Here is a 23449-nt window from a genome sequence, read left to right as displayed (position 1 = left end):
TGGGTTTTTGAGTGAGAACGACACAGAGGAGAACTAACCAGTAAAAGCACTTCATTATCGACTCATCGTGCCGACTAGCATCAAAATGGCCTCCCAGACTCTGAAGCCAGGAGGACCAGGATACCAAAAAGGAATTGTTTTCAGAAATTGTCTCGTAACGTTGGATCAGACTGAGCAGTGTAGCCAATCGCTACTTTGTAATGTTGGGTTGAATGCAAGAGTAGCAGCAGCAGCATCTGATGACACTTGTGGCAGAACAGCAAGTGTTCCATGAAAATTCTTTATATTGGAAGTACAAGAGTAGAGCTATGTATATTCTTTAAAAATTATTAAACAACAGTATTTTTTACATGATGCATAACCACAGATCTACACCTCATGCTACAACTACACATGAATATGTCAGTTTTTTTTTGTTTGGTTGTAAAACTGATTCACCAGAAGCTCAGATTAGAAAATACAGTAGAATAAGGGAGTGGATGTTGACTGATATTATTAGCTGATATATAGGTAACAGGCCAATATCCATATATTGGTTGGGCTCTAATTTGACCATATTAATGGGCAATTCCACCACTTTTCAACCTCATTCATCATCTTCAGCACCAAACTAGAGTCTTATGTGAAAACAGCGCTGTGATTAATCAGTGATTAAAAAGATACGGTCCTAAAACCTGATTCTCTGTGACATCACAGTTCATCATAACATAATAGAAATTAGGCTGTAAATGTTGTAAATGTTTATTGTAATTTGAACTATCGTGGGGTTAGGGTGAGAGTTAGACTCGTGTCGTGTGATTATACATGGCTTATTGATACAACTGTTTCCTACTATAGGTAGTTGGCTGCCTAGTGATGACAACATTGTAACTCTCCAATCTGAATAGTTGGCAACGATGTTTCGTTTCCAAGTGCTACTGAATAGCCTCAACTGATATGCACCAATTGCTCACGATACACATCATTACTCTAGTCTATCAATCCATTTCAAATCTTTATACTATACATGATGCATATGTTGATCTTGCCTAGGGTAGCAGCAGAACTGCTAGGACCGGGCCTGACTAACACAATAATTTGCCTCTAATTTACTTGTGTTTGTGGCCAACCTTGGCCTGCTCAAAGTGAACTGCTCTTGTTGGGAAGTCAAAACTTTCAAACTCCTTGGAGCAGCTTGATGCACATCAGCCTCGTTACTTTGTCCTCAAGAAGGATGTGATCTTCCGGCCGTATTTACTGTTTTGGAGAAAGAATCACCTCTCACAGGCACACTAGAAACAAGGATAATGAACACGATTTTCGCCGATTTTGAGTCGGGGTACACTTAGTGTAGCTGAAGTCCCTTATGTTTTGCGTGAAAGACACACACACACACCACACTAATTTCCAAGCAGCTTGGGGGTTGATTAGCCTATGAAGTGTATTTGCCTTTGAAGTTGGAGCACATCGACTGGTATTTCCATCAATGAATAAAAAGCATTATTTTGGGTAACACTTTACCTGACACCGTGTCATAACCATGTCATAACAGTTGACATAACTTGTCATAACCTGACATTGCCATAACACTGTCACGACCCATATATTTACACTTGTTGTGATATATATTGCGTTATTTAATGGCAATATTTTATGGAAACTCTACATAAGAGTTTCAATATACACATTTATTCAAATTAGTTTTTTCCCTACCAAGAAGTTTCCTTTTGTTTGAAAGTTTCTCACAAATTCATTCTTTAGTTGTTTTTTTTCCATCATATTTTAAATAACATGTAGATAAAACATTTTATGACACTGTCATGACTCATTATGACCATACTGTGTCACTTTACTTGGAATAAGAAAATACACTTTATGACACTAACAAAAAGCATTATGACCATCATCATGCCCTTATATCAATCAAAAAGAGGGTGTCTCGTCCTGCTCCTGAAATCTGCTCCTGCATTCAGCCCAGTCATCAGCAACAGAACATTGGGGTAGGTGTGTGCAATTACAATGATAATTTAACATGGTCAATTTAAGGAATAATTATACAACTAAAACATACAGTTGACATGTAGGCTATGGTGTAATGTAATGCCTTGCCTTGTGTGGTAGGTTTTGACACTTATTTAGGTGTCATAACAGCCATAAAATAACGCAATATATGTCACAACAGGTCTAAATATATCATGACAGTGTTATTATATTATAACAAGTTATGTCAGCTGTTATTGCTGTGTCGTAATGTCTTATGACGTTGGGTGTCAAGTATTACTTTACTGGTATTTTGCAAATGTATATTGTCTTTTTATTTTTTTAATCTGAACTTACCGTCTAACGGAAACCCTTGAGGGAGGATATTTCCTGGCTCCCCACGTCACTGCGAATCTCAGTGTTTGAAAATCATTGTTTTTAAAATGGTTTAACTTTTGATGATGTCATTGGGTGGAACCTTTTAACTTTAGAAATGTGTTAGACAAAACTTGAAATGCACTGTTTTCACATACACTGAGTGTACAAAACATTAGGACCACCTTCCTAATATTGAGTTGCATACCCTTTTGCCCTCAGCAGAGCCTCAATTCGTCGGGGTATGGACTCCACAAGGTTTCAAGCGTTCCACAGGGATGCTGGCCCACGTTGATGCCGATGCTTCCCACAGTTGTGTCAAGTTGGCTGGATGTCCTTTGAGTGGTGGACCATTCCTGATACACACAGGGAACTGTTGAGCATGATAAACCTAGCAGCGTTGCAGTTCTTGACACACAAACTGGTGCCCCTGGCGCCTACTACCATATCCCGTTCAAAGGCACTTAAATATTTTGTCTTGCCCATTCACCCTCTGAATGGCACACATACACAGTCCAAGTCTCAAGGCTTAAAAATCCTTTAACTTGTCTCCTCCCCTTCATCTACACGGATCGAATTGGATTTAACAAGTGACATCAATAAGCTTAGTGACATCATAGCATTCATCTGATCGTTCTCTCAATAACAGTTGCTCATAATGTTTTGTACACTCGGTGTATGTAGACACTGGTTTTGTGCTGGAGATAATGAAAATTTGGTTGAAAAGCGGTGACATTCCCCTTTAAGTTGTTGGTGCAGTGTGTTACAGTCATCAATATTTTTGCAACTATCCTGCCCTGCAATATAATTGTAAGCAATCTCTTGTAATTAGGAGTAAGTTATTAACCATGAGTATTGATGGTAGTTGCAGCTACCATACCTCTTAAAACCTTTCTAGGGCAGGCGTTCCGCTAGCGGAACCCCTTGACAACATTCCGCTGAAAAGGCAGGGCGCGAAATTCAAAAATATTTTTTTGAAATATGTAACTTTCACACAATAACAAGTCCAATACAACAAATGAAAGAAACTTCTTGTTAATCTACCCATCGTGTCCAATTTCAAAAATGCTTTACAGCGAAAGCACAACATATGATTATGTAAGGCCAAGTAAAAAAAACAGCAATTTTTCCAGCCAAAGATAGGAGTCACAAAAAGCAGAAATATAGATAAAATTAATCACTAACCTTTGATGATCTTCATCACATGACACTCATAGGACATCATGTTACACAATACATGTATGTTTTGTTCGATAATGTGCATCTTTATATCCAAAAATCTCAGTTTACATTGGCGCGTTACGTGCAGTAATGTTTTGCTTCCAAAACATCCGGTGATTTTGCAGAAATACTCATAATAAACATTGATAAAAGAAACAAGTGTTATTCACAGAATTAAAGATGGACTTCTCCTTAATGCAACCGCTGTGTCAGATTTCACATTTTTTTTGCGGAAAAAGCATAATCTGAGAAGGGTGCTCAGAGCCCAATCCGGCCAGAGAAATATCCGCCATGTTAGAGTCAACAGAAGTTAGAAATAACACTAAATATTCACTTACCTTTGATGATATTCATCAGAAGGCACTCCTAGGAATCCCAGTTCGACAATAAATGACTGATTTGTTCCATAAAGTCCATCATTTATGTCCAAATAGCCACTTGTTGTTAGGGTGTTCAGCCCAGTAATCCATCTTCATGAGGCGCAAGCTCTTCGTCCAGACAAAAAACTCAAAGTTCCGTTACAGGTCGTAGAAACAAGTCAAACGATGTATGGAATCAATCTTTAGGATGTTTTTAACATAAATCATCAATTATGGTTCCAACCGGAGAATTTCATTGTCTGAAGCTTTTCTTCAGACAATGAAATTCCTCTGTTGGGAGCGCGCGTCACTAGCCTGAGACACTCTGCCAGACCCATGACTCATTCAGCTCCCATTCCCCCCTCCTTCATAGCAGAAGCCTGAAACAAGTTTCTAAAGGCGGTTGACATCTAGTGGAAGCCTTAGGAAGTGCAACTTGACCCCATAGACACTGTGTATTCGGTAGGCCAAGCTCTGAAAAACTACAAACCTCATATTTCCCACTTCCTGGTTGGATTTTTGTCAGGTTTTCTCCTGCCATATGAGTGCTGTTATACTCACAGACATCATTCAAACAGTTTTAGAAACTTGTTTTATATCCAATACTAATACTACTATGCATATATTAGCATCTGGGACAGGCTAGAAGGCAGTTCATTCTGGGCACACTATTCATCCAAAAGTAAAATGCTGCCCCCTATCCCAAAAATGTCCAAATAAATAAACCCAAACAAATGTATTTTAATTTTAGTCCTAGCTGAAGTTTCTTCAGAGCGTATAGCCATTGTTTCCCAAACAGGTAAATCAGTCAATTGCAAAGACCAGTCTCCCTGCTTCAGGTTGAAGCCTGACTTTTTTGTTGTTCCCCTGTCCCTCAGGGTTTTGCGTTTGTGGAGTATGAGGTGCCTGAGGCAGCCCAGCTATCCCTTGAGCAGATGAACTCCGTTATGCTGGGAGGGAGAAACATTAAGGTGAGCTCTGCTGTCAATTTTTAAAGAGTAACTAGATTTTTTTTGCTCAATGCCATGACTACACTATTTGAACACAAATCACACTTTAAGGTGGGACGACCGAGCAACATCGGACAGGCCCAGCCGATCATTGACCAGCTGGCAGAAGAGGCACGCGCCTTCAACCGAATCTACGTGGCGTCTGTGCACCCCGACCTCTCGGACGAGGACATCAAGAGTGTGTTTGAGGCGTTCGGCCGGATCAAGTCATGCACTCTAGCGAGAGACCCCACTACAGGGAAACACAAGAGCTACGGCTTTATTGGTGAGGAAAACATCTCCAGACTGCGACGTTAAATTGGTTGCAAACTAACCCCCTTGAAACAAATAAAATAATGCAGTTAAATCAACGAAGATATATATTTTTTTGGTTTAGTATTATTTCAGTGCGTTTGGAAAGTATTCAGATCCTCTGATCTTTTCCACATTTTGTTACGTTACAGCCTTATTCTGAAGTGGATTAAATAGTTAAATAGTTCCGCTCATCAATCTACACACAATTCCCCATAATGATAAAGCAAAAACAGGTTTTTAGAACATTTTTTGTAAATGTATTTAAAAAAAAAAAATAATTTGATAAAACATTTACATAAGTATTCAGACCCTTTCTTTACTCAGTACTTTGAAGTACCACTGGCAGCGATTACAGCCTCAAGTCTTCTTGGGTATGACACTACAAGCTTTGCACACCTGTATTTGGGGTGTTTCACCCATTCTTCTCTGCAGATCCTCTCAAGTTCTGTCAGGTTGGATGGGGAGCATTACTGCACAGCTATTTTCAGGTCTCTCCAGAGATGTTTGATCGGGTTCAAGTCCGGGCTCTGGCAGGGCCACCCAAGGACATTGAGAGACTTATCCCGAAGCCTCTCCTGCGTTGTCCTGGCTGTGTGCTTAGGGTCGTTGTACTGTTGGAAGGTTATAACCTTTGCCCCAGTCTGAGGTTCTGAGCACCCTGGAGCAGGTTTTCATCAAGGATCTCTCAAATTAAATCCAAATCAAATGTTATTGGTCACATACACATGGTTAGCAGATGTTAATAGCGTAATAGCGAAATGCTTGAGCTTCTAGTTCCGACAGTGCAATAATATCTTACAAGTAATCTAACAACTACATTATACCCACAAATGTATTGGGATGGTATAAGAATATGTACATATAAATAGATGGATGAGCGATGGCCGAGCAGCATAGGCAAGATGCTATAAAATACACTATATACATTTGAGATGAGTAATGTAAGATATGTAGACATTATTATTATTATTATTATTATTATTATTAAAGTGGCATTATTTAAAGTGGCCAATGATTTGAGTCTATGTAGGCAGCAGCCTCTCTGTTTTAGTGATGGCTGTTTAACAGTCTGATGGCCTTGAGATAGAAGCTGTTTTTCAGTCTCTCGGTCCCAGCTTTGATGTACCTGTACTGACCTCGCATTCTGGATGATAGCGGGGTGAACAGGCAGTGGCTCGGGTGGTTGTTGTCCTTTATGATATTTTTTGGCATTCCTGTGACATCGGGTGCCTTTTGGAGTCTAGGAGTGTAGGTAGTTTGCACCCGGTGATGTGTTGTACAGACCGCACCACCCTCTGGAGAGCTTTGCGGTTGATGGGCGGTGGCAGTTGCCGTACCAGGCGGTGATTGAGCTTGTCAGGATGCTCTCAATTGAGCGTCTATAAAAGTTTGTGAAGGTTTTTGGTGACAGGCCAAATTTCTTCAGCCTCCTGAGGTTGAAGAGGCGCTGTTGCGCATTCTTCACGACTGTCTGTGTGAGTGGATCATTCCAGTTTGTCTGTGATGTGTACGCCAAGGAACTTAAAACTTTCCACCTTCTCCACTACTGTCCCGTCGATGTGGATAGGGGGGTGCTACCTTTGCTGTTTCCTGAAGTCCACAATCATCGCCTTTGTTTTGTTGACGTTGAGTGAGAGCTTGTTTTCCTGACACCACACTCCGAGGGCCCTCACCTCCTCCCTGTCTCATCGATGTTGGTAATCAAGCCCACTACTGTTGTGTCGTCTGCAAACTTGATGATTGAGTTGGAGGCGTGCATTGCCACGTAGTCATGGGTGAACAGAGAGTACAGGAGGGGGCTGAGCACACACCCTTGTGAGGACCCAGCGTTGAGGGTCAGTGAAGTGGAGGTGGTGTTTCCTACCTACACCACCTGGGGGCGGCCTGTCAGAAAGACCAGGATGCAAGATGTCGGTGTACTGCTGGTTTTCTTTTTGCAGTGTGTAATTGCCTGTAGACCCTGCCACATACGTCTCGTGTCTGAGCCGTTGAATTGCGACTCTACTTTGTCCCTTTACAGGCATTTCACTTGTTTGATTGCCTTGCGGAGGGAATAACTACAGTGGTTTCTCCTTTAAAAGTTGCAAGTTGCAAGCTTACCCCGCAGGACTTAGAGGTACCCAGCGTCCCGGCTTCATTGCTCCAGACCACCACAAGGGGGAGTTAGAGCACTCATTATGCATTTGGGTCCCAAGGTTTTTATATTGCCATCATATCGAGTGGTTCCAATGACGAATTTGACGCGGGCCACCTGTTCCTGGTGACTTCAGCAAAGATGGCTGACAAAACATTACGGGGGAAGCAGCTGTAAGTAGTTATATAATGAGTCAAGCAAAACATTTACAATTGAGAGGAATATGTTAGTTAATGTAGAGACAAACAATTGTGTATATTTTTTTGTCAAAAAGTTAATTTACGAAAATCGCTATTTAGCAACAAAAAAAAACAGCCATATCCAATACTAGAGGTGTATCAAACTCATTCATTATACACTTCAACAGTGTTTACCACTCCTGCTCCTGGGACATCAATGATTACACATTGTAACTATTTAAGTAAAGGCTGATTTGTAATTCATATATACAGAATAAAAAACAGTACATCCTGCCAGCACACCCACAAGCGTGCTGAATGACGCGTGGAAGAGGGTGGGGAATGAGATGGGAGTAACAATCCAGGCTATTTGTCTTAGACCAGCGTAATAATATAATGAAACAAGCAGGGAGCAGATTTCGAACCCTCAACAATCTAGCCCGAAGTCCAGTACGCTATCGACTGTGCCCAAATATATTAACTTGGGTTGGGTCTGATTGTGGTTAAAACACTTTATCAATTGGAATCTTTAACATGTGGAAAGGGGAAAAGTATTACTATTTGTTTTTCACACGAGTAGCAGGATGGGCTGTCAACCTTTTGACGAAATAATTGTCTAATAGCCGAACTAGGCGTGAACCCTCCCAACTTGAGCTACAGTGGGGCAAACAAGTATTTAGTCAGCCACCAATTGTGCAAGTTCTCCCACTTAACCTGTTAGATCTCTAGGGGCGCTATTTCATTTTTGGATAAAAAACGTTCCCGTTTTAAGCGCAATATTTTGTCACGAAAAGATGCTCGACTATGCATATTCTTGACAGTTTTGGAAAGAAAACACTCTGAAGTTTCAGAATCTGCAAAGATTTTGTCTGTAAGTGCCCCAGAACTCTTTCTACAGGCGAAACCAAGATGATGCATCACCCAGGAATTAGCAGAATTTCTGAAGCTCTGTTTTCAATTCTCTCCTTATATGGCTGTGATTGCGCAACGAATGAGCCTACACTTTCTGTCGTTCGCCCAAGGTCTTAGCAGCATTGTGACGTATTTGTAGGCATATCATTGGAAGATTGACCATAAGAGACTACATTTTCCAAGTGTCCGCCTGGTGTCCTGCGTCGAATTCGGTGCGCAATTGCCAGCTGCTTCTACTTTACCATTTGATTCAGGGGAGAAAGCATGTGTCCAAGAACGATGTATCAATGAAGAGATATGTGAAAAACACCTTGATGATTGATTCTAAACAACGTTTGCCATGTTTTCAGTCGATATTATGGAGTTAATTTGGAAAAAAGTTCTGAAGGACTGAATTTTCGGATTTTTTTTGGTAGCCAAATGTGATGTATAAAACGGAGCTATTTCTAATACACAAGGAATCTTTTTGGAAAAACTGAGCATCTGCTATCTAACTGAGAGTATCCTCATTGAAAACATCAGAAGTTCTTCAAAGGTAAATTATTTTATTTGAAGGCTTTTATGTTTTTGTTAATGTTGCGTGCTGGATGCTAACGCTAATGCTAACGCTAAATGCTAACGCTAAATGCTAACGCTAGCTAGCTACTTTTACACAAATGATTGTTTTCCTATGGTTGAGAAGCATATTTTGAAAATCTGAGATGACAGTGTTGTTTACAAAAGGCTAAGCTTGAGAGATGGCATATTTATTTCATTTCATTTGCGATTTTCATAAATGGTTAACGTTGTGTTATGCTAATGAGCTTGCTGATAGATTTACACAATCCTGGATACAGGGGTTTTTTCATAGCTAAACGTGACGCAGAAAACGGAGCGATTTGTCCTAAACAAATAATCTTTCAGGAAAAACTGAACATTTGCTATCTGAGAGTCTCCTCATTGAAAACATCTGAAGTTCTTCAAAGGTAAATGATTTTATTTGAATGCTTTTCTGTTTTTTTGTGTAAATGTTGCCAGCTGAATGCTAATGCTAAATGCTACGTTAGCCATCAATACTGTTACACAAATGCTTGTTTTGCAATGGTTGAGAAGCATATTTTGAAAATCTGAGATGACAGTGTTGTTAACAAAAGGCTAAGCTTGAGAGCTAGCATATTTATTTCATTTCATTTGCGATTTTCATGAATAGTTAACGTTGCGTTATGGTAATGAGCTTGAGTCTGTATTCACGATCCCGGATCCGGGATGGGGAGATCAGAAAGGTTAAAAAGATGAGAGAGGCCTGTAATTTTCATCATAGGTACACTTCAACTATGACAGACAAAATGAGAAAAAAATCCAGAAAATCACATTGTAGGATTTTTAATGAATTTATTTGCAAATGATGGTGGAAAATAAGTATTTGGTCAATAACAAAAGTTTATCTCAATACTTTGTTATATACCCTTTGTTGGCAATGACAGAGGTCAAACGTTTTCTGTAAGTCTTCACAAGGTTTTCAAACACTGTTGCTGGTATTTTGGCCCATTCCTCCATGCAGATCTCCTCTAGAGCAGTGATGTTTTGGGGCTGTTGTTGGGCAACACGGACTTTCAACTCCCTCCAAAGATTTTCTATGGGGTTGAGGTCTGGAGACTGGCTAGGCCACTCCAGGACCTTGAAATGCTTCTTACGAAGCCACTCCTTCGTTGCCCGGGCGGTGTGTTTGGGATCATTGTCATGCTGAAAGACCAAGCCACGTTTCATCTTCAATGCCCTTGCTGATGGAAGGAGGTTTTGGCTCAAAATCTCACGATACATGGCCCCATTCATTATTTCCTTTACACGGATCAGTCGTCCTGGTCCCTTTGCAGAAAAAACAGTCCCAAAGCATGATGTTTCCATCTCCATGCTTCACAGTAGGTATGGTGTTCTTTGGATGCAACTCAGCATTCTTTGTCCTCCAAACACGACGAGTTGAGTTTTTACCAAAAAGTTATATTTTGGTTTCATCTGACCATATGACATTCTCCCAATCTTCTTCAGGATCATCCGAATGCTCTCTAGCAAACTTCAGACGGGCCTGGACATGTACTGGCTTAAGCGGGGGGACACGTCTGGCACTGCAGGATTTGAGTCCCTGGCGGCGTAGTGTGTTAGTGATGGTAGGCTTTGTTACTTTGGTCCCAGCTCTCGGCAGGTCATTCACTAGGTCCCCCCGTGTGGTTCTGGGATTTTTGCTCACCGTTCTTGTGATCATTTTGACCCTACGGGGTGAGATCTTGCGTGGAGCCCCAGATCGAGGGAGATTATCAGTGATCTTGTATGTCTTCCATTTCCTAATAATTGCTCCTAGCGTTGATTTCTTCAAACCAAGCTGCTTACCTATTGCAGATTCAGTCTTCCCAGCCTGGTGCAGGTCTACAATTTTGTTTCTGGTGTCCTTTGACAGCTCTTTGGTCTTGGCCATAGTGGAGTTTGGATTGTGACTGTTTGAGGTTGTGGACAGGTGTCTTTTATACTGAGAACAAGTTCAAACAGGTGCCATTAATATAGGGAACGAGTGGAGGACAGAGGAGCCTCTTAAAGAAGAACTAAGTTACAGGTCTGTGAGAGACAGAAATCTTGCTCGTTTGTAGGTGATTTTCCACCATAATTTGCAAATAAATTCATTAAAAATCCTACAATGTGATTTTCTGCATTTATTTTCTCCTTTTTTTCTGTCATAGTTGAAGTGTACCTATGATGAAAATGACAGGCCTCTCTCGTCTTTTTAAGTGGGAGAACTTGCACAATTGGTGGCTGACTAAATACCTTTTTGCCCCACTGTGTAAATATAAATCTATATACACTGCTCAAAAAAATAAAGGAAACACTAAAATAACACATCCTAGATCTGAATGAATGAAATATTGTTGTTAAATACGTTTTCCTTTACATAGTTGAATGTGCTGACAAAATCACACAAAAATGATCAATGGAAATCAAATGTATCATCCCATGGAGGTCTGGATTTGGAGTCACACTCAAAATTAAAGTGGAAAACCACACTACAGGCTGATCCAACTTTGTCCTTAAAACAAGTCAAAATGAGGCTTAGTAGTGTGCCTGTATGACCTCCCTACAACGCCTGGGCATGCTCCTGATGATGTGGCGAATGGTCTCCAGAGGGATCTCCTCCCAGGAGGGCCAGTCCATAGCATCAATGCCTTCCTCTTGCAGGAACTGCTGACACACTCCAGCCACATGAGGTCTAGCATTGTCTTGCATTAGGCGGAACCCAGGGCCAACCGCACCAGCATATGGTCTCACAAGGGGTCTGAGGATCTCATCTCGGTACCTAATGGCAGTCAGGCTACCTCTGGCGAGCACATGGAGGCCCCCCAAAGAATTGCCACCCCACACCATGACTAACCCACCGCCAAACCGGTCATGCTGGAGGATGTTGCAGGCAGCAGAACGTTCTCCACGGCGTCTCCAGACTGTCACGTCTGTCACGTGCTCAGTGTGAACCTGCTTTCATCTGTGAAGAGTACAGGGCGCCAGTGGCGAATTTGCCAATCTTGGTGTTCTCTGGCAAATGCCAAACGTCCTGCACGGTGTTGGGCTGTAAGCACAACCCCCACCTGTGGACGTTGGGCCCTCATACCACCCTCATGGATTCTGTTTCTGACCGTTTGAGCAGACACATGCACATTTGTGGCCTGCTGGAGGTCATTTTGCAGGGCTCTGGCAGTGCTCCTCCTGCTCCTCCTTGCACAAAGGCGGAGGTAGCGGTCCTGCTGCTGGGTTGTTGCCCTCCTACGGCCTCCTCCACGTCTCCTGATGTACTGGCCTGTCTCCATGCTCTGGACACTACGCTGACAGACACAGCAAACCTTCTTGCCACAGCTCGCATTGATGTGCCATCCTGGATGAGCTGCACTACCTGAGCCACTTGTGTGGGTTGTAGACGCCGTCTCATGCTACCACTAGAGTGAAAGCACCGCCAGCATTCAAAAGTGACCAAAACATCAGCCAGGAAGCATGGGAACTGAGAAGTGGTTTGTGGTCACCACCTGCAGAACCACTCCTCTATTGGGGGTGTCTTGCTAATTGCCTATAATTTCCACCTGTTGTCTATTCCATTTGCACAACAGCATGTGAAATGTATTGTCATTCAGTGTTGCTTCCTAAGTGGACAGTTTGATTTCATAGAAGTGTGATTGACTTGGCGTTACATTGTGTTGTTTAAGTGTTCCCTTTATTTTTTTGAGCAGTGTGTGTGTGTATATATGTATGTGTATATGTGTATATGTATATATATATTCCAGAGCTCACAGGTGTATGTATATATGTGTATGTATATATATGTATGTATATGTGTGTATATGTGTGTATATGTGTGTATATGTGTGTATATGTGTGTATATGTGTGTATATATATGTGTATATATGTATATATATGTGTATATATGTATATATATGTATATATATGTATATATATGTATGTGTGTATATATATGTATATATATATATATATATACATATATATACATATATATACACCTGTGAGCTCTGGAACTCCACCTCCGATAGGCAGAGTCAACATACGTGGCTGGTTCGTCAGGTCTTCGGTTCACACTGACATTTCCATTACGCTTCTGACAACAGAACTTGACCAACTGCTCACCAGGCACAGCATGGGCCGCCCGGACCGTTATGCTGTTCTGCTATTAGAAGGATGTGTAACTGAAGAGATTGGTCACAGAATGCATAGCCTTCCAGCAGTGGCTGTCTATTGCAGCACCGTTTTGCGCTGCTCTGCGACAAGCATGGAGAAAAGAAAATGTTCAAATATTCCATGATTTTCTTAAGATATTTGTTGACTGAATATAAGCAAGTGATGTCTGCTAAATAATCAAGTTAGGTTTCTCCAGAGAGAAATAATTTTAAATAACTTTATTTACAAATTAGTGAGTGTCTCACACCATGTTCAAGAATAGCCTTTTTCTCGCTCACTCTACGTTAAATGAAAACGAACTCTCCAAAATACTGTTACTTTTTAAACAAAGCGATTTTTCTATTAATTAATTTAGAATTATATTAAAGCCCCTTTAGATATTCTCACAGATCCTAGTGGAAAATGCTCCTTAGATATTAATATAGAGGCCTCCAATCCTCAATGTAATTATTGGTGGAGAGCCACGTCATTGAAAAAAATATTTTAGATAAACTGTAGGCCTACTATAGGCGAAATGAGTCTTACTAGTGTTGAGTAAAAATGGTGTAGGTCGTATTTATTTAAAGAGCATATAAAAGTTAGACGCAAAAGCCTACAACTATTTTAGCACCTACTAAAAAGTGCTACTCTTTGGCAAGCATTGGGACTGGTCTTGATAAATCAAATTAGATTTTTATTTTCACTTAATCTCCATTTGAGTATTGATTAGACAAGAATTAGAAAATTAGAGTGCAGAAATGTAATGCTCTTAGTGTAACCTTTATTTAACTAGGCAAATCAGTTAAGAACAAATTCCAATTTACAAGGACAGCCTACTCCTTCCTCGTAAATAGCCCAGTACTGTACTGCCGACCGTCATTTTCCGTTCCAGCAAGTACCTTGTCAAAAGTTTGGACACACCTACTCGTTCCAGGATTTGTATATTTTCTATAATAAAATAATGTTAAAAAATCCACTTTCAAAATGCAAATGTTGATTTAGATATAGATCCATAACAATGGGAATAAATATCACTGATTTACAGAAATATTGGAACAAAGTTTTTTAATGAAGGCAAACAATTTAGAATCTTCTAATCCTGTAGCCTACTCCCGACCGTCACTTTGTACAGCGCCATAGGGTTTCGTTTTTCATTTTTCTATGAATAGAAACACCATAATATTAATCTAATTAATTAAGCCAAATTTCTTAATATCAAATCCCATATACTATGCTATTACAAAAAAGGTTTTAAATTCTCTGGTAATGCCAATACGGAATACTATCAAATGCTTCTCAAAGATGCCCTCTGGTGGTCAAACTAGCAATAACAGAAAAAATGGCTCTGAATTAAATGACGTGCCACAGAATGCTGCAGCAGCCCGCAAGGTGTGCCGCAGTATGACGCAACTCTTAGAGGAACCACTGTACACTGTTTATATTTGACCATATTCCCCGACATCTTTCCATGGTTGATTGCAGTGGTTCGCACTTTCAGTTTTGCGCGAATGCCGCCATCTATCCACGGTGTCTGGTTAGTGTAGGTTTTAGTAGTCACAGTGGGTACAACATCTCCTATGCACTTCCTTATAAAGTCACTCACCGAGTCAGCATAAAAATCTATGTTATTCTCTGAGGCTTCCCAGAACATTTCCCAGTCCGCGTGATCGAGACAATCTTGAAGAGTGGATTCCATTTGGTCAGACCAGCGTTGAATGGTTCTAGTCACAGGTAAATCCTGTTTGAGCTTCTGCCTATAGGACGGTAGAAGCAAGATGGAGTCATGGTCGGATTTGCCGAAGGGAGGGCGGGGTAGGGCCTTGTATGTATCGCGGAAGTTAGAGTAGCAGTGTTCCAGTGTATTGCCTGCGGTGCTACAGTCAATGTGCTATAGTCAATGTGCTGGTAGAATTTAGGTAGCCTTGTTCTGAAATTAGCATTGTTAAAATCCCCAGCTACAATAAATGCAGCCTCAGGATATTTGGTTTCTAGTTTGCATAGAGTCCAGTGAAGTTGCTTGAGGGCCGTCAAGGTATCTGCTGGGGGGGATATACACAGCTGTGACTGTAATCAAAGAGAATTCTCTTGGGAGATAATGTGGTCGGCATTTGATTTGAAGTAATTCTAGGTCATGTGAACAAAAGGACTTGAGTTCCTGTATGTTGTTATGATTACTCCATGAGTTGTTAATCATGAAGCATACACCCCCGCCCTTCTTACCAGAGAGATGTTTGTTTCTGTCGCTGCTACACATGAAGAAACCCGGGTGGCTGTACCGACTCCTACAACATATCCCGAGAGAGCCATGTTTCTGTGAAACAGAGAATGTTACAATCTCTGATGTCTCTCTGGAAGGCAACCCTTGCCCTAATTTCATCCACCTTGTTGTCTAGAGAATAGACATTGGCGAGTAATATGTTCGGAAGTTGTGGGTGGTGTGCACGCCTTCGAAGTCTGACCAGGAGGCCGCTCCGTCTACCTCTCCTGCGGCGACGTTGTTTTGGGTTGGCCTCTGGGACTAGATCCAATGTCCTGGGTGGTGGTCCGAACAAAGGGGTCCGCTTCGGAAAAGTCGTGTTCCTGGTCGTAAGTTGACGTTGCTCCTCTATCCAATAGTTATTCCCGTCTGTATGTAATAACACTTAAAACAATGTAAGAAGTAATACATAAAAAAAAAAATACTGCATAGTTTCCAAAGGACTCTCTGTCGGCGCCATCTTGCGTCAAGCAGATCTCTCTGTACTTTGCTCCGTTTATCTTTCCTGACTAGTCTCCTGGTCTCCGATGCCAAAAAACATCCCCACAGCATGATGCTGCCACCACCATGCTCCACCGTAGTGCCAGTTTCCTCAGAGACGTGACTCTTGGCTTTCAGGGCAAAGAGTTCAATCTTGTTTATCATGTTCTGAGAGTCCTTTGGGTGCCTTTTGGCAAAGTCCAAGCGGGCTATCATTTTGCTTTTTAATGAGGAGTGGCTCTCTGGAGCTCTGTCAGAGTGACCATCGCGTTCTTGGTTACCTCCCTGTCCAAGGCCCATCTCCCCCATTTGCTCAGTTTGGCTGGGCGGACAGTTCTAAGAAAAGTCTTGGTGGTTCCACACTTATTCCATTTAAGAAGGATGGAGGCTACTGTGTTCTTGGGGACTTTCAATGCTGCTTCCATACATTTGTTGGTAACCTTCCCCAGATCTGTGCCTCAACACAATCCTGTCTCGGAGCTCTACGGACAATTCCTTTGACTTCATGGGTTGGTTTTTGCTCTGACATGCACTGTCAACTGTGGGACCTTATATAGGCATGTGTGTGCATTTCCAAATTATGTCCAATCAATTGAATTTACCACAGGTGCACTCCAATGAAGTTGTAGAAACATCTCAACGATGATTAATGGAAACAGAATCCACCTGAGCTCAATTTTGAGTCCCATCAAAGGGTCTGAATACTTACATTATCAGTCAAAAGTTTGGACCCACCTACTCATTCAAGGGTTTTTCTTTATTTTGACTATTGTCTACATTGTAGAATAACAGTGAAGACATCGCAACTTTGAAATAACACATATGGATACATGTAGTCACCAGCGAAGTGTTAAACGAATCAAAATATATTTTAGATTCTTCAAAGTAGCCACCCTTTGCCTTGATGACTGCATTGCACACTCTTGGCATTCTTTCAACCAGCTTTATGAGATGTATTTCAATTAACCTGTGTGCCTTGTTATGAGTTAATTTGTGGAATTTATTTCCTTAAAGCGTTTGAGCCAATAATTTGTGTTGTGATAAGGTAGGGTGGTATACAGAAGTTGGTCTTTTACCAAATAGGTCTAAGTCCATATTTTGGCAAGAACAGTTCAAATAAGCAAAGACAAACAACAGTCCATCGTCACTTTAAGACATGAAGGTCAGTCAATCCGGAAAATATCAAGAACTTTGAAAGTTCCTTCAAATGCAGTCGCAAAAACCATCAAGCGTTATGATGAAACTGGCTCTCATGAGGACCGCTACAGGATAGGAAGACCCAGAGTTACCTCTACTGCAGAGGATAAGTTCATTAGAGTTACTAGCCTCAGAAATTGCTTCACAGAGTTCAAGTAACATACACATTTCAACATCGACTGTTCAGAGGAGACCGTATGAATAAGGCCTTTGTGGTTGAAATCCTGCAAAGAAATCACGACTAAAGTACACCATTAAGGCAAGGAGACCGGTGGAAATCTGTCCTTTGGTCTGATGAGTCCAAATTTGAGATTTTTGGTTCCAACCGCCGTGTCTTTGTGAGATGCGGAGTAGGTGAATGGATGATCTCTGCATGTGTGGTTCCCACCGTGACGCATGGAGGAGGAGGTGTGATGGTATGGGGGTGCTTTGCTGGTGACATTGTCTGTGATTTATTTAGAATTCAGGGATACTTAACCAGCATAGCTACCACAGCATTCTGCAGCGATACGCCATCCCATCTGGTTTGGGTTTAGTGGGACTTTCAATTATTTTTCAACAAGAAAATGACCCAACACACCTTCAGGCTGTGTAAGGGCTATTTGACCAAGAAGGAGAGTGAAGGAGTGCTGCATCAGAAGACCTGGCCTCCACAATTGAGATGGTTTGGGATGAGTCGGACCACAGAGTGAAGGAAAAGCAGCCAACAAGTGCTCCGCACTCCTTCAAGACTGTTGGAAAAGCATTCCAGGTGAAGCCGGTTGAGAGAATGCCAAGAGTGTGCAAAGCTGTCATCATGGCAATGGGTGGCTACTTTGATGGATCTACAATGTAGACCTCAGTAAAAATAAAGAAAAACTCTTGAATAAGTAGGTGTCCAAACTGTTTGACTGTTACTATAAGTAAATACATTTATTGCGACTTTTTTATTCAGAATAAATTTGCAAGATTTTCTATAAACTTGTTTTGCTTTGTCATTATGGAAACTTGCTTTGTCATTATGGGGTATTGTGCGAAGATTCATAAGGGAAAACATACAATTTAATCCATATTAGAATAAATCTGTAATGGAACAAATTGTGGGCAAAGTCACCAAGTCTGAATACTTTCCGTACATGGCAGCTACAAGTTCAGTTGTGTATACAACAGAAAATTCTAGAAAACCAATATAAATCAATAAATGTGATACAGGTTTATTAAGAAATTTAAGTCATCAGGCAGTTGTTGAAGTATTTTGGATGGTTTTAGTGGAGGATGTATCGATGGTCTGGAGGAGGGGAGCATCTCGATCCCAGCCAAGGGGAATAGCTGGTCAGAGACTGGTAGGTCAGCAGTACACATAGCCGTTCCCAACATTCTCAGCAACGCCGTGCATTGGGCTTTGTAGATAGCTAGCTACTCTTCCACTAATATTTGTGTAGCACCCACTTGGCCCAGAGTAGAAAATCTTCACTATTTCAAGTAATTTCCATTCGGGCAGTCTTCTCACTTCAGGCTTCTCCGGTGTTGTGGCATTCAAATCAATACAGTTCCAGCTAGCTAGCTAAGCTTGACCAACTGCCAACAGTTAGCATTAGCGCTGTTTTCTACACAATATTAATAGATGGGGGTAGTTTGAAATGGTAAAATGTGGGTTTTGGAAGTATTTTAACTTTTAACAGTTACAATAGTGGATTAATTGACATAAACTCGCAAAAAAAGATACGTCCCTTTTTCAGGATCTTTTTCAAAGATAGTTAGTAAAAATCCAAATAACTTCACAGATCTTCAATGTAAAGAGGTTAAACACTGTTTCCCATGCTTGTTCAATGAACATAAACAAATAATGAATATGCACCTGTGGAACAGTCGTTAAGACACTAACAGTTTACAGATGGCATGGCAATTAAGGTCACAGTTATGAAAACTTAGGACACTAAAAAGGCCTTTCTACTGACTCTGAAAAACAGCAAAAGAAAGATGCCCAGCGTCCCTGCTCATCTGCGTGAACGTGCCTTAGGCATGCTGCAAGGAGGCATGAGGACTGCAGATGTGGCCAGGGCAATAAATTACAATGTCCGTACTGTGAGACGCCTAAGACAGCGCTACAGGGAGACAGGACGGACAGCTGATCGTCGTCGCAGTGACAGACCCCGTGTAACAACAGCTGCACGAACATCACACCTGCGGGACAGGTATAGGATGGCAACAACAACTGCCCGAGTTACACCAGGAATGCATCCCTCCATCGGTGCTCAGACTGTCCGCAATAGGCTGAGAGAGGCTGGACTGAGGGCTTGTAAGGCCTGTTGTAAGGCAGGTCCTCACCAAACATCACCGGCAACGACGTCTCCTATTGGCACAAACCCACCGTCGCTGGACCACACAGGACTGGCAGAAAGTGCTCTTCACGGACGAGTCACGGTTTTGTCTCACCAGGGGTGATGGTCGGATTCGTGTTTATCGTTGAAGGAATGTGCGTTACACAGAGAGAGGCCTGTTCTTTGGAGCGGGATTGATTTGGAGGTGGAGGATCCGTCATGGTCTGGGGCGGTGTCACAGCGTCATCGGACTGAGCTTGTTGCTATTGCAGGCAATCTCAACACTGCATTACAGGGAAGACATCCTCCTCCCTCATGTGGTACCCTTCCTGCAGGCTCATCCTGACATGACCCTCCAGCATGACAATGCCACCAGCCACAATGCTCGTTCTGTGCATGATTTCCTGCAAGACAGGAATGTCAGTGTTCTGTCATGGCCATTGAGCACGTCTGGGACCTGTTGGATCGGAGGGTGAAGGCTCATCGCGAGACCCACTGGCTCCAGGTCATCTATAAGTCTATGCTAGGTAAAGCTCCGCCTTATCTCAGTTCACTGGTCACGATTACAACACCCACCCCTAGCACAGGTTCCAGCAGGTATATCTCACTGATCATCCCCAAAGCCAACACCTCATTTGGCCGCCTTTCCTTCCAGTTCTCTGCTGCCAGTGACTGGAACGAATTGCAAAAATCGCTGAAGTTGGAGACTTATTTCCCTCACCAACTTAACATCAACTATCTGAGCAGCTAACCGATCGTATGTACATAGTCCATCTGTAAACACCCAATCTATCTACCTCATCCCCATACTGTTTTTATTTTATTTACTTTTCTGCTCTTTTGCACACCAGTATCTCTACTTGCACATCATCTGCTCATTAATCACTCCAGTGTTAATCTGCTAAATTGTAACTATTCAATCCTATGGCCTATTATTGCCTACACTGTATATAGACTTTCTTTTTTCTACTGTGTCATTGATTTGTTTATTGTGTTATTGGCTTGTTTATTGTTTACTTCATGTGTAACTCTGCTGTCTGTGTCACACTGCTTTGCTTTATCTTGGCCAGGTCGCAGTTGCAAATGAGAACTTGTTCTCAACTAGCCTACCTGGTTAAATAAAGGTGAAATAAATGTCTGGGAACTTGCAGGTGCCTTGGTGGAAGAGTGGGGTAACATCTCACAGCAAGAACTTGCAAATCTGGTGCAGTCCATGAGGAGGAGATGCACTGCAGTCCTTAATGCAGCTGGTGGCCACACCAGATACGGACTGATACGGACAGATACGGACCTTTGTTCAGGGACACATTATTCAATTTCTGTTAGTCACATGTCTGTGGAACTTGTTCAGTTTATGTCTGTTGTTGAATCTTGTTATGTTCATTCAAATATTTGCACATGTTAAGTTTGCTGAAAATAAATGCAGTTGACATTGAGAGGACGTTTCTTCTTTTGCTGAGTTTAGTTAATGTTCTGTCCGGGATGGGATGGCTATGGTGTGACCGACAGTAATACAATGTGTTGTGCATTTTGCAGAGTAGGCTACGGCACTTATATGTATTACCACATTGGGGTTTGTTCTTTAACGAACCCGTTAATGGTGCAGGTATCATAACTTTGGGTGATAATCAGGTAATAGCAATTATGTTATAATAATATTCATGCCAGTACTATATTATGAATCTGTTAAACATGCCTCCCAAATAAGACAATCGGGTATTGAATCTAGGGCTGAGACAGTCATGGAATTCGCTGCACATTTTCTCCTCTTTTCCACTCCTGACTGCATGTGCTGCTGCTGCAGTAAGGGGGGCGTTGCCTAGGCAACCAAAGACTTGTTTGCTACAACACCTTTCTTGTTTTAGCAAGGAGCAACAAAGTTTCATCACCATGTAGAGTCCATGTTACAGCAGAAACGGACTGAAACGCACAAATTCCCAACCGTCCCGTCATAAGGCATTTTTTTATTTTTATTTTTTATAGTTATGACTGTTATTTTATTTTCATGGCGGTATTCATCCATAACAGTTGGGTACACAGTTATATGTAATTGTTCCAGCCCTAATTGAATCTCTTTGGTTTCCCATCTGCCACCCGTTAGAGTACGACAAGGCTCAGTCCTCCCAGGATGCAGTTTCCTCCATGAATCTCTTTGACCTAGGGGGTCAATACCTGCGTGTGGGCAAAGCGGTCACCCCCCCCATGCCCCTGCTCACTCCGACCACACCTGGCGGACTCCCCCCTGCTGCAGCTGTGGCGGCTGCAGCTGCCACAGCCAAAATCACTGCCCAGGTCAGTACTGTCTGTGCCCTCATTTTAGTAGACACTATTTTCCACTGTTGGGGTCAGTTGCAAATTGAATTGACTTTGGCTCAAGAGATTCAATTTCAATTCAAGCTCTGATATATTATTTGAATTATGTATTGTTTCATAAAGCCAGACTCAGTAAGTCCCAATTAATATTAGCTGTCATTTGTGTATATGAAATATTAAACTGACAGGGTGACAGTTTGACCTTTTTGGAAACAAACACAGGCAAAACATAACTAGGGCCATGCATTTTAGGTACTTTTTTGAGGCGCTTTGATTTTACTGGTATATCCAGCATTATCAACTTGTGTTGCTGCAGGTAGAAAATCAGAGGAAATTGTCTTTAATTGACACAAGCGGTATCCAATCAATCAATGTCTGGTTGTGCATGTGTGTGTTCAGTGGGGGAATTGCCTAAATCAGGCGTAGCTCTGTGAATTGCACAAAACCTATTATTTGGCAGGGAATACTGTTTGTAGATCAGCACCTTATTTAGCTCAAGCTGATCATCTCTAACGGAGTAGTGACAGAAATGACACAGTCTGTATTTATTGCTGTTGTAGTAAAGTGCCTAGTAATTCCATCATACGTTTCCAAATACTGAATCCATCCATACTATTTCACTTGGTTTGCTGCAGCATGAGCAAAGGGCAAGCCTGCCGGGGTAGTTCGGCAGTGACTCTGACCCCACGTTGGAGCTCATTTGAATATCCAAGTGTATGTTCATCTTATTGGCTGAGCAGGCAAATCAGCAGTTTTTTTTCTTTTTTTTCCTGTTATGCACCCAAACCAGGGCACAGAGAAACTGCTTTTTAACATCCTTAATTAAAAAAATTGGAAAGGACATCTATTTATTACATATTGTAATACATTTTAGGTCATATTTCATGGAAATCTGGAACACTGAACAGATTATTTAAGTTCGCTGCATTACCCCCTTCCTTTGGGAGAGGGTGTCCCCGGTGAGCCCCAGATCCCGACACCTCACTTTTTTACGTGATTCACTCTCATCCACTTCAATATATTATATTTCAAATTTAAGTACGCACGTAAATGCGCACATGACTGATGTGCTCCATATAAAATGCACTAATGTGCTGGAGGAGAAAACAAAAAACAATGCACACCTTGGTCTTCCAGGACAGACTATCCCGACTCAATTGTTTTTGCCTTTCTCATTTTCTGTCCTTGTTGTCACTGGCACAGTCCAGGTGGTGTACCCTCATGTCTGGCTTTGTTCTTCCAGGAGACGGTTGGGTCATCGGTGCTGGGAGCGCTGGCTGGACCCGCCCTCCTCTCTCAACAGTTGGGTGGCCTGCCCCAAGCCGTCATGGCAGCCCAGGCCCCGGGGGTCATCACAGGTAAGCCAAGCACCTCAACCCCCAGCCCCACACACACACACACACGTTTGCTTAAAGAAAAGTGTATGCACATCCAACAAGCCTCCATGGTTGCAGGCTACCAACAATTCCAATTGGGAATAAAGTATACTGTTTAAAAGCTCCTAAAAGTTTAATGGCAATGTTTCTACTACTAAGGACCTTGGCCATGCCTGTGCAGTTGGGAGTGGTTTGGAGTAGAGTCGTTAGTAAAGTATATACAGTCAACAGTAAAGCAACAAATATATATTTGTCTCTATACTCCAGCATTTTGGATTTGAGATCAAATGTTTGAGGCAACAGTACAGAATGTATTATTTATTTGAGGCTATTTTCATACTGTATCTGTTTTACCATTTAGAAATGAAAGCACTTTATGTATGTACTAGTGCTGAGTGATTA

At 41.8% G+C, this 23449-nt stretch overlaps 1 protein-coding gene across 10 annotated transcripts in view; it reads left to right on the top strand.

Moving 5' to 3' along the window:
• The window catches only part of puf60a (poly-U binding splicing factor a), a 94860-nt gene that overhangs the window by 39454 nt on the left and 31957 nt on the right, over positions 1-23449 (top strand). For 8 of the 10 annotated variants that reach the window (XR_016497794.1, XR_016497795.1, XR_016497796.1 and 5 more), the window contains exons 6-9: positions 4793-4885; positions 4976-5189; positions 21460-21650; positions 22915-23029. Coding sequence is in view for 6 of the 10 variants with exons in the window: in XM_021612585.3 (XP_021468260.1) it covers positions 4793-4885; positions 4976-5189; positions 21460-21650; positions 22915-23029 (613 nt within the window). In the remaining 4 variants the exon portion in view is untranslated. Of the gene's footprint in view, positions 1-4792; positions 4886-4975; positions 5190-18306; positions 18381-20509; positions 20795-21459; positions 21651-22914; positions 23030-23449 lie in introns of those variants that run through there. The other 2 variants (XM_090243458.1, XM_090243459.1) reach the window with 1 other exon arrangement.

This window comes from Oncorhynchus mykiss, chromosome 8, assembly GCF_057628025.1.
Source record: "Oncorhynchus mykiss isolate SJ-2025 chromosome 8, ASM5762802v1, whole genome shotgun sequence".
In the NCBI taxonomy this organism is placed as follows: Eukaryota; Metazoa; Chordata; class Actinopteri; order Salmoniformes; family Salmonidae; genus Oncorhynchus; species Oncorhynchus mykiss.
This window is presented reverse-complemented; position numbering and strand designations above follow the sequence as displayed.